This window comes from Bemisia tabaci, chromosome 4, assembly GCF_918797505.1.
Source record: "Bemisia tabaci chromosome 4, PGI_BMITA_v3".
In the NCBI taxonomy this organism is placed as follows: Eukaryota; Metazoa; Arthropoda; class Insecta; order Hemiptera; family Aleyrodidae; genus Bemisia; species Bemisia tabaci.
In genome coordinates, this window is record NC_092796.1 from 31409929 (window position 1) to 31422246 (window position 12318).

The 12318-nt window shown below is 39.7% G+C and overlaps 1 protein-coding gene across 6 annotated transcripts in view; it reads right to left on the reverse strand.

The window, feature by feature from the left end:
* LOC109036932 (uncharacterized) overlaps nucleotides 1–12318 on the reverse strand; it is a 342569-nt gene that overhangs the window by 48901 nt on the left and 281350 nt on the right. For all 6 annotated transcript variants that reach the window (XM_072299695.1, XM_072299690.1, XM_072299691.1 and 3 more), the window contains one exon: nucleotides 11805–11940. In XM_072299695.1, coding sequence (XP_072155796.1) covers nucleotides 11805–11940 — 136 coding nt within the window. The remainder of the gene's footprint in view (nucleotides 1–11804; nucleotides 11941–12318) is intronic.

Below are 12318 nucleotides of genomic sequence, written 5' to 3' on the forward strand. Positions count from 1 at the left end.
ACTTTCATTTTCTTTTTCTTATTTTAAACAAAACTTTACCTAATATTCGTGAAAAATGCAATTTTTCTCATCTTTTGGCCGATCCATCAAATTCAAGTCGACATGGTCCGCCACTTTTTAAATAATTTGATCTCTGAGCATCAGTGAGCACGGAAAGAAGAAATCTCCGGATTTTATAGATAATTCTCTAACAAGTTCTATGCCTTTTCCAAATATTTCCGTTCGCGATGGGTCCCGATTTTTCCAGGTCAATGTCAAAGGTCCTTTTTTATAGGTCATTCATCATCTCTAAACCATCAAATTAATCACATATCAAAGGAAAAATTGATAACTATTAGTCCACACAAAAACTAAGTAGCGAATAGCGAGGTTTCTCTGTCAACAAAAAACCGATTTTCAAACGCCACATTAACGGTGTTGCCATATTTCAGGCACCACGCAGTTGCGGCATTTCACTCAACTTATCCTTACACGGAATTCAAGGGCTAAAAACTAGCACAATATGGTAACAGCGCCGGCTGGGCCCAGTGTACTTACGTAATTGGAGCTGGGCGTTAATTTTTACGACTAGCATCCTGCGAGCCAATATCCTAACAACCATCAAATATCTCATATAAATCGCGCCCCCAGCAGCGTTAGCATTCCGTCTTTTTAATCATAAAGCACTTTTCTGTGCGGCGTTAGAGCTGCGATCACGCCAAATATGACAACGTCGAATTTCAACGCCCTAGTCAACACTTGTTGGAGAATGAATCGGGTCGTTATAAAATGTATAAACACGAAGTAGGCGTCGAACGACAGTCGATTGTGGCTTCATGCGTTCGATACTTAGCCTGCAATGACATGGCCGAGTCGCAAAAGGTTACATCGATTGATCGAATCGTATCTTCGACGATAACCGGCCAGCCGATGAAACGCCAAATTATTACACTTTCCGAGCTTCATTTCCGGCAGTATGCGAACTCGCATCGGAAAATTAATTTCTTCGCCACACAGAGGGCCGAAACGCTTTGGGGTTGGGGCTTCGGGTCCGCCCCTTGACCGCTACACGGTCCCCTTCTCGATAATGTGCTTGCAATGTACAGAATGTCCCACAGAAAGATTACCACACTGAGGAGCCTATTCACGGCCAAAAGAAGACTTTTTCTCTCGATAAAGGTTTGTCAAAAATGGACCACCAGACAAGGTAGGAATTCCAGCATTCTGATACATGTTTCTTAACCAAAATTTAACGTAAAACACGATGCGCACAACAAACATTACTGAAATCAACTCCTTGCAAAGATATTTAATGATTCCTGATGCGTGAATTCAAACCACCCGCTCATTAAAACTCAATGCTCTACGTGATTCACATCGCGCGCTAAACATGATCATGACAGTCTCTGCGGTATAAAAATCTGGCAACCTCAGTTTTGACGCTTTGGCTCAGCTATAGTAAATTGCTTTTAGTTTGAACAACAAATGGTGGGAAATGGACATTGCTCGATTAAAAAGCTTGCTCAAACCGTTGTAGTGCGCAATTTGACTCACGTGGGAGCTGTGAGTTTCTTGTGAGTGGGCAGTTCAAATTCCTCGTAACCAATATGTGAAATAAAAACGTTAATATCTTCGTTAATTTTCGTTGTGCGAATCGTGTTTTACGTGAAATTCTGGTTAAGGAACTTGTATCAGATTGCTTAAATTCGTACCTTGTCTAGTGGTCCGTTCCGGTTAGAACTACAGCTCCCCAAGTTTTCAACAAAATCATAGTTTTTCTTGAAATTTGTGTAAGGCGATGGATCAAAACTAGTGAAAAATACTTAAGTATTTAATGATTACAATAAATATCAAATAAATCCCATAATCAATATTTCTATAGCAATAGAGAAGGAGAGGTAGAATAATATATACATAAAGTAATATAGTTATTAATATTTAAGTGCTGACATAAAACAGCACTTAAATATATTAAATCTATAAGTAAAAGAAAGATATTAATCATTAGCAATAGAGAAGGAGAGGTAGAATAATATATATAAATCATTAAATACTTAAGTATTTTTCACTAGTTTTGATCCACCAATTATGAAATCAATTGATCCCATAATTGGAAGTAGTTCTACAAAACAGAACTATGTGCGAGTGAGGAGGATGGGGTGTGCTCGAGGTGAGCTAGATATAAAATAATGTAAAAGTGTGCGTGATTCCTTTTGGTGAAATGGAAAAGCGGGATTTTAAATTCACCTAACGGAAGTATATGCGAACCGTATGCGGAACTCCCCAAAAAATTGTTCCCCATGAACTAAGGTGCTTCTTCCGTATGAGTTTGTGTTTTACTCGTGCGGTCGTCCTTCTGACGTGAGGCGTAACTCAATTCCCACACGAGCCTTGTTTTGCAAATATATCCATGCTTTTTTGGGCTCATATGGAAATTGAGTTACGCCTTTTTGTCAGGGAAGAGACGTAGTACCTTGTCCAGAAAACGCGCTTCTTCTGTCTATTGCGTGCTAGTGCAACGTTCTGGTCTACTTTAATTCTTTTTGACGGCCGTATTCTTTCCGGCCATTGAAAAGGCCTCATAAAATAACCAGGAGGGGAATTCTGCGCTTAAAAGTGTCCCGCCCATTACAAGCAACATGTTTAGTTTACTTTCATTTTGAGACCGAAAGAGATATCTGTACGACTAACAGCTACAATGACCGAAAATGTTACATTCGTGTAACTTCGATGGTTAAAAGAACGGCACTAACTACGAGTATAAGCGTGATTGCAACGGACGTTACACATTTTTCTTTCTTCACGATGGCTAAAGTACAAAACCGCGTAACTCTATTGCGAAGTTTCAAAACCTCTGCTCCTGTTTAACTTTTTCGAGGAGAAACAAGCCACCTTTATGGCTTGAAATCACGCGGAATATTCTGCTAATAGAGAAGAAAAATCAAGGTAGTTCTCAATAAATTCGTCGTTCGGTTGACGTAAGGGCGTTACTACACTTAGAGATGAGCCAGAGAAAGCATTGAATGATATGGACAACAGGGTTCATCTCGAAGAGTAGTTACGTCCTTATGGGCGGCGAATCAAGATGTGACCAGTTTTTCAAAGAGTAAATAAAATATGACAGGAAGTCTGCAACGTCGCAAACGGAAATACGTGGTTTCCCACTTTAGCCATCGATGTGTGAAACAGCAGGATAAAATTGCACCTTCAGTTGGGAACTCCAATAATTTTCCACGGCAGCGAAAACGCACGGGTTTTGGGGTAAAAAATATCGATGTTAAATATTTTGTGGTGAAAACTCCCTGACATCGGCATCGCTCGAGGCGAGGCTCAAAGTCTGTGACGTCGCTGACAGTGATAAGTGGTTTCGAACTTTGGCCGTCAATATTGAACGAGAGACAAAAGAGCAATGTGCCTTGAAACTGTCTTGGTCTTCAATGCTGATTTTGACGAATATTCTGACAAAAGCTTGAGATACACTGATGCTCAATCAACCGGTTCAAAAATAAGTAATGAGGGACGATCTAGCAACGTTAAAAGCAACTAAGCTAATTCTGGTTAATGCTCTCAAAATGTTATCGGCCAGTTATCTACTTCGTCCATCCTTTTTAATGAATTTTCTCAACAGAGAATAAGGGGAAAAAAATCCCTGTAAAAAGTACCATTAATATTGAAACGGAGGGCATACAGAAAAAAGGCTCAAATGAAGATGAGGGTTAGAAGTCACGGTGAAACAAAGCATGTAAAATCAGCTTTAAAAAATATTCACGCTGCGCTGGCTGAAATTGTTCAGTGCTTCGAGAGCTTCACGCTTCGTTGAGATCAGCTGAAATGCTTGAAGCACTTGACGTGCTAATGGACGGATGACGGCGTTAATGCACTAGAAGCTGTATGTCTCTGAGGAGCCAAGTTGCGCTAAAAAAACTGACCTTAAAAACGCGGAAGTTACTTAAATTATCAGAGCCGCAGTGATTTAAGCTACAAGACTTAGTTGGGGCTTGAAAACTCCAATAAATGCGACTGCTGGCGGGGAAAGGGGCTCGGTTTCGTTGCGTGGAGGCAAATTTTTAAGTTTTAAGTTTTTAGTAAAGTTCAGGAGCTTGGAGGACAAGGCGCATAAGTGCAGATTTTGCTAATTCAAGAAATACATGTTTAAAGTTTCAAAATTACATGGAGCTTTATGGCAGAAAGGAAGTTTAAACTCGATTTTTGATGCTTTAAGGTTGGATTTTAGTTGTGAATTTTTCACAGAATATAGTTGTAAACTAGTTTTAGTTGAGTTCATATGCAGCTCAATTTTGTCAAAAACTGCACTTATCTGCGTGGTTTTCCAAGACCCTCAGATGAGGTTTACAAAATTGAAATCAACAGTTTCTACGGAAAAATTTGTGAGTATCGTTGTAAAAAAAGAGAAAAAAATCGGGACTTTGCGAGAGGTTTAGACCAATGTGCTAATAGAGGGCGTGAGGTTACATTTAAATTTGACCTAAGTTTGATGGCTCCAAAATTTAAACATCTTTTCCGTAAAGCTCGGAGTTACGGAAGGTAAACCGTCGAAAATGCGATTTGGTTTTATATTTTTATAAGTTTTCCTGTGCTGAGACGTCCTTAAAATAACACTCCTTGCAAAGCTACCAATGCCTCGATTTTGAGTTCCGGCCTTTGGGACAGTCTTAGAAATATTCCCACACGCCACGAAAGAAACGCAATGAGTGTTCTCGTTTTATAATTGGTTTTCCCATCTTCTTACTTTCTTTACTTCCTACCATTGACCGTCTTCGAGCGAAAAAACGCATAAAGTTACTTTAAACCCCTATCCTGGTATTTTATCACATTAATGGTGGTGTGAGATTGTTCTGTCCTAAATGAAGAGAGAGTAAGTGCGGTATCCGCACACTCACTGTGACTGAGGATTCGCGTTTCTATTTAATCACATTCCTTACCTAAATCAAGAGAACTTAACTCCATCCTCACTTTGAACAACGGATTATACATTACTGTGGAAGCAAAACGAGACTCGCGTACAGAATCGCACACGTCCTCCTCATCTGTGAGTACGACAGTTATCATTTAGCATAACAGCTATATCTTTCAAAGAGGCTCGGAAAAAACAACAAAAATATCATGTAAACGCTTACGTGCACATATTATGACGGAATGCACGATGTTTTTTCTTAATATTCACTTTGTGGATGGACTCCTTCTGTTTTAAGTTAAAGGTGGAAAAAGAACGACGCAACTCCAAGATGAACGTGGCGTACTTTGCGATGTATCGATTGCTCTGTCATTTAAACCTACGGAAAAGGATCGATAAACAGGGCGTTCGCAACGAACACCTGAATAATCGATTCTTCATCATAGCCTTAAATGGAGAAATATCGACAATCGACCGTTCACGCCTCGCCTTTGGAGCCATTGCGTTAATTTAATACTACGCTTCTAGGCCTCACGTGAAACTGAGTGAAGCCTTTTTGTCATTAGAACAATGTAATGACGTTCAATTTATCGATGGAAACCAAAAGACTGCAAACAAAAGAAAACAAAAGACTGCATAAAAGAATAAAAAGAAGGAGAAGAAGAAGACGGAGAGGAAGAAGAAGACGGAGAGGAAAAAGAATGAAGGAAGGTGTTTAGTGTTTCAATTTCAAAGTAAGATTTTAATAACTTAAAAGCAATATTTAATTTTATTCCCACCGCTTAACTTTGGAAGACTCAGAGGCTCTCTTGCCTACGTTCGAACGGAGACATGGCGGGTTTTTTTTCTTCCTCGCTCGGTGTTTTCCTTACCCGAAGAAACCGCCTGGCAAAGTGAGGGGGGGGGGGGGGGGGCTGAATAAACGGAACACACATCAAAGCCCGCTCGACGGAGGACAAATAAATAGAGTCTATTAGAAGGCATACGCTTTGAAAATGGAGAGCATCGAGGATCCGATTAAGTGAAAACGAGAAGCTTAAGTACATATTAATTTTCGCCAACCTCCTCACGGCCGAGATTTTGATCTCCAGTTCGTCCCGCTCCGCCGTCCTAAGCAATAACGCCGTAAAAGCATTCGCGTGTTGCTGATCTCCTCTAAAAATATCCATTTTCGAAGAAAGCTATGAATATTTTTCCTTGACATTTTCAGAACTTAGATCGAATCACGAACAAGTTCCTCTGGAAAATCGGATAGGAAAAATTAGAGTCCCTTTTTACTGAGAGTCAAGACAACCCCCCCGCATGGAGTCACAAACGGGAATAAAGATTACACAAATTGAACGTTATTCGTAATCTTTGATCGGCCCATTCTCAAATCCCTTTCTCCGTTCCTTCTCTCATTCCGTTTGTTCCTTGCCGAACCCGTAATTCCCCGGTCCATTCCAGATTATAAACTTTGCAATCGGTGAAAATGTAATCTTTATTCCCATTTGTGACACGGTGAAGGCCTAAAATACGGGAGCCAATCAGAAATGGATTCACATTGTCTTGACTCTCAGCATAAAGGGACTCTAGGAAAAATATTCACAAATTATTCTGAAAATTCCTGATTTGTCGGAGGAAATGTAGCAACGCTGGATGGCTCATAAGGCGTTCTCGTTTAACACGACAGCGCTCTCCATGAGCGTCGTTAGATCCTCTTATAGATGATAGAACTCGTCGCTCCCCCGACGCGAGGGCGTGTTTCGATGTCCGCATGAGCCCCAGAAAGCATGGCATTATACGTGAAACAGGGCTCAAAGGAAATTGAGATAAGCTCTTACGTCAGAGGGGTGACGAGCTGACAATATTATGAAACGAGCTTGTTTCTGTACCGAGAGCTCCGAGTAAGTTATCGGAGGAGAATATGCTCGGGGCCATATCCAGTCATAAGGTTGTATTTATAGTCGCTTCTTAAACCCGATGTGAGGGAGGTCCTATATGGCTCACATTATGATCAAAGTAGGTTTTTCGAACAACATCATTAACATGACAACTTTTACGAACCTTGGGTGAAATTTACAGCGTAATTTTGAAAAAAAGAAAAAAAACTAATTGAGAGGGCGGACGATGATTTGCATTTGACGCCACAAAAGGCGCGGAAGATAAAATAAAACCGGGTGATACGTCTGTGCACAAATTTTTTATCATACTCAACATTTGTCACCAGTTTTTACAGTCTCAAAAAAATGAAAAATATTTAAATTTTGGCACCTGTATCAGAATAGCGTCATTTCCCATAAGGTAACACGCTAAATACTTTAGCACATGCTACATCGGGGGGTTCCAAAGGGTGGAAAGGGCGGATCTGGTAATCAGAAGCGCCCGATAAATAACTTCATATGTATAATTTTGACAAACTTCAAGGAAAGATCGACTCACCTTCAAATTGTCAAAATTCGTAATATATTTACTTTTGTACTTTACATTTTTGCGTTGGGAAAAGTCTTTGTAATCCATCGCAAGGAACTATTCCCGAATTTTCTTTTAAATTGTAAAGAAGTTCGTAGATATTGTCATTTTAATGATGCTATTTTAAAGGCCTTCTTCATGACAATGTTCATAGGGCGTCACTGAGCTGTTAAAGGAACGACTGCCTATGAGCCATGTTTTTAGATGTTCTTCTCTAATTACTTATTCATTAAGGAGGCCCTGTAGGATTTACGTTGGGAAGGTTTAAGAATACCTTTAATGCAGCATCATGCAGGGGACAATCTGTACGAGACTAGAATAAAATTCAACGATTTGCAACCACAAAAATTGTATAGTACAAAAGAGAAGATTCTGTGACTTTGACACAAAATTTGCAAAACCATCGATATATTTTTTTCTGAATACTGCGTTTTTTCGGTGGAAAATCATATTAATCCCTTTTGAAGGATAAATTCTAACCGTTAAACTTTACTCGAGTTTTGTAAACATTTTAGAATATTTCAATTTTAAAAATTTTAAATTTACTATTTTTTGAGGCGTCGTTAATCACAATGGGTACCATATAAGACCTCCTTAAGAGAAGGAGCTGTTTCAGGAACGACGATGAATAATGTGGCCCTCAGCCAATTATTCTGGCCTTAATGTCAACCACTCGCATTGAAAATGGGGTGTTTCGTTCGATTTAACTTCTCGCGGACTCCGCCCCAGAACGTGCTGTGAATATTCAGATTATATTCGACATCATTTTGACATTCGCAGAATACGCTTGGAATCTTAAGCTGAAGTTCGCCGAAATTAATAAGTAGCTTATATTAGAAGTAAGATTTGGAAATTGCATCAGGAAACCTGCGATTGTCAGTTTTGAAGTCCGACTGGCAAAGAGATATAACAACTTCAGTGAGTTTGATCTTCTCCGAAAACTTAGAGAAAATCATACTACTTATTAACCGGGAAACAATAGACTTTTCCTCGTATACTCACTCAAAGTCCCTTTTATCAGATTAGAACTCTCCTATTGCAGGGAGATGGAGTCTGTTTTTTTAAAATTTCGAACCTTTGGTTACCGATTTGTTGAAGCGCTGAAGGCAGGAACGAAATTGAAGCGCGAAATTCCTCCCTTCGGCAACAATATAGCAAGTGTATATTTTTTTCAACGGACACGAAAGACTTATGAGGGCGGGCTGTAATTATTACTTTGGCGCACTGCGTATTTGAAATTCTGCAAGTGTATTAAGAATTTTGAAAACGCCCCCTTTTTGCTATTTTATGTAAAGAAGGGATTTATGATTAAACGATTTTTCTTCGGCAAGACTGCGATGTGTCTTCCTCAATTCATGACCATTTAAAACGATAACGCCTCAAAGTTGTTGATTAGATTAGGATAGCCTGGATAGCTATTTGAAGAACCACCTTTAAAGTCGCACAAAACAAAACACTTCATTCAAGACCACCGTACCCTTTTATAAAATATACACTGAAAAAAAAAATGTGCTTGGCTGAGGCATGATGATTCTTGAAATTGCCGCCAAGAATTTTTTTTATTTTGATTTAAGCTGAATTTTTCTTGATAAAAAGAAAGTAAAGCTTGGATTAAGCATAAAAGTGGTTTATATTAAGCAGCAAAATTCTTGATTTAAGAAAAAATACTTCTTGGCGGCAAATTCAAGATTCTTTGAAAACCTTCGCTCATCCTTTGGAGTGTCAAGTAATTCAGAGACAACCTCCCTCCAATCAGTTCGGAAAAAATAATTTCCGTGTAAAAATTGATGTTCATGATCCCTAGTTTTGAAGTGCTTTAGAGAGCACAGAGGCGAGTGCGACACATTGTGCAAGTTTTACGACGCTATCACGATACGTCACTATACGTGGTGTGTCCTTCATTTCTGGAGTTATATTTAATCCAAAGAAATCAAAAAGGAAAATCTAATCACTTCCGCCGTTGCTGAAGTTAACGCTCTTCATCTACTTTTACCATTTTTTTTTAGTTCATAATAATTTTAATTTGACAAAAAATTATTGTTTTCAAATAGGTGTAGATTCCGAAAAAACGAATGACTCAATTTCGATTAAGATGATAGTATGGTCCCCGGATATTGCAATAAAAACGTTTGAGTCACGCGCTAAGAGGCGCTGAAGTTTTTCCTTCGAAATTGTCACAATTATTCGAAGTCACGAGCATTAACTTTCCGAAATTGAAATTTTCCTCTCTGCTTTACGCCACAGTGGCGCGTGTGCCAGCACCCGCTTTCGTGTGTGAAAACTGCACCGCAACGCTGTTTGAAAATGTCGAACTTTCTGACAAAGTTTTCGGGACGCGTATAGTTCGGGCCGTAACCCGATTTCGCGGTGACAACCTTTGCATCTCATTAATATTCAACAATTTTTGTCTCGGGAAAATGTCGCCGAAAATGGATACTCTCAAAGCGAACCACTGTGTGAGAGACTCGGGGGCTTCTTTAAAATGAATTTCAATAAATTATCACTGTTTTGCTTGTACTTCTCACCACATACACATAGTTTATTAACATATTAACCTTAATTAAAGTATTTTCGAGTTATCAGGGGAAAACCGCGCGTCAGACCCATTGATTTCAATGTAAATCTTAATTTTTGAAAATCCGTATCTCATAACCGGCGTGACATAGGGCTACCAAATCTTCCACACACACGGAACCACATTAATGGAGATTTTAAAAACGCCACAAACTCGATTTTTCCTAAAATGTGAATTAGGCAACTCTTGGCTTTGGGGTACTGATATAAAACTTAACGAATCTTACATGAAAATGGACTGATAGTTGAAATTGATAGACAGAGCTATAGATAAAGAAGACAGCGGGAAAATGGAATGATCCTTTTAGCTGAAACGGGTGACTGTTTTCAACTGAGGGAGAAAAACATGAACTGTCCAGTGTCCAAAGGGTCCCACGTGGGTTGCCGAAAGTGAGTCTATTATTATTACCTCTTCTGTAATCACCTGCTTCTACCAGTAGGATTGCTCCATTTTCTCTTTGTCACCCTCATTTACGACTGCGTCTATCAATTTCAATGATAGCGCGTTACGATACTTTGCCCAAAATCTGTATCAATTCGACTGGTTTATCCAAGCTTTAAATAATGTAGGTCTGATGGGCCTGCTTTTGCATTGATTAAACACCCTCTTGATTCACAGCCCAATAGCTACAAAGGGGCCACGAAACCACTACTTTTCTTATAATTGAGGGCATGCCCGACAAATCCGACCGCGCCTTGTCTCCGGGATTGTGTGGTTAAGTGATTAAGCCCCGTAAAAATCGGAACAAGCTCCGAGCAAAGCTCTCTTGATGAGAAAGCGGCGCCGGGTTTCCGGAAAAATCGCATTTTCTTACGTGCTGGACTTCAGTGGCGAGGCGTGAACGATCTTTTATCGATATTTTCCCATTTGAAGCTGTGATAAAGAATCGATTATTGAGGTGGTCGTTGCAAATACCCTGTCTATCGATCCTTTTCTATGGGTATAAACGGTAGATCAATCGATATATCGCAATACATGCCACGTACTGTTCAGAACGACCGTGAATCCTGAGGTTGCTCACCCGACTCCTTTTGTTTCGTTACGAGCACTCTCCGAAATTAGAAGACAATTAATTATTTTATTCGTGTTTTAGAGGTAACAACCGTGACCTCTGTGCCGCAGAGTGGTGACCACTTGACCACAGTCGACTCCATTCGGCTCCTCAAGAGGGTCGAAAAATTGGAGCGTGTAGGATGAAAGGGCACAAAGTCACTTATTCCAACTTTCAGAAAACCGCGAAAATTGTAAATGTTTTTTGACATCGTGATTTTTTTTGAGCCAAACTCCGAATCCTCCGCTCTTTGAGATATTTTCAAAAACCCACGAGCCCTTTAAAAATTGATCGGATGATTAAATTTGGACGAGCTTAACAATCGATCGCCTTTACTTAATCATCAGAAAATTAAGAGGATTCTCCTTGAAGTTGCAAAGCTCCTGATTTGAACTAAAATGACGCATCATGACTATCCATTATTTACCGGACACAAATACAAAATGAAGAAATTGTTTTCTATGTTCCGATTGACGGATTCGACGTGACATTGCCTCTCTTGTTATAACTCAACGCCTAGAAGCAACTATTCGTGCCCTTTGGATGTCCGTATTGCATATGCAGAGGATTGAAGGGGCTTCAACTTTCTTAACCATCTCAGCTACGAGCGTGCTCACCGTGTTTACAGCTACACTGGTTATGAAGCGTATGGAATCAAAATGGCACAAAGTCACATTTTCCAACTTTCAGAGAGTCGCAAAAAACTGTATTTTTTTGGCATGATGAATTTTTTTTTTTTAAATAAATGAAAATATATTATAGCTTAGGAGCTTCGGAAGTTATGCTAACAGTTCAAGCAAAGACAACTGATACATAGATTTTGTTTAACTTACGCATCACAGTAAGTTCTGCCTCGTTCGACGCTTTGGTGAAGATGGGCGATTCCAGCGAAACCGCACAAGAATACAATCCCGAGGCGGAAAAATTGACATTCTTTAACGTGACGTGCCTCTCGTCGTTTTCTGCATCCTGAAATCAAAACGAAAAAATGAAAAATTAAAAGAGGATGAAAATAAATCCTGAGCATTTTGTCCACTGTGTCCATTTTGTCTAAAAACTGCGGGTCACATAACCCACTAAAGTCCGCGGTCCTGAGTGAGGCGTGCAGACTCGGGAAAAGGGGTTCATGGAAAGTCCCTTTCTTTTGCCTAGGAATGAGGCGAGGAAGAAAATGAGAGTGGAACTGATAGAGAATGATCTCAATTTAACCTGTCCCCGAGAGCAGAGACCAAAATCAATCTTCATGCGAGCTCAATGCGAAGCGAATTCGTGGTTGCCGAAATCATCGATAAAATATATTATGTAGCATCCCTCACGGGCGGCACCGCGTATCTCTCTATACAGTGT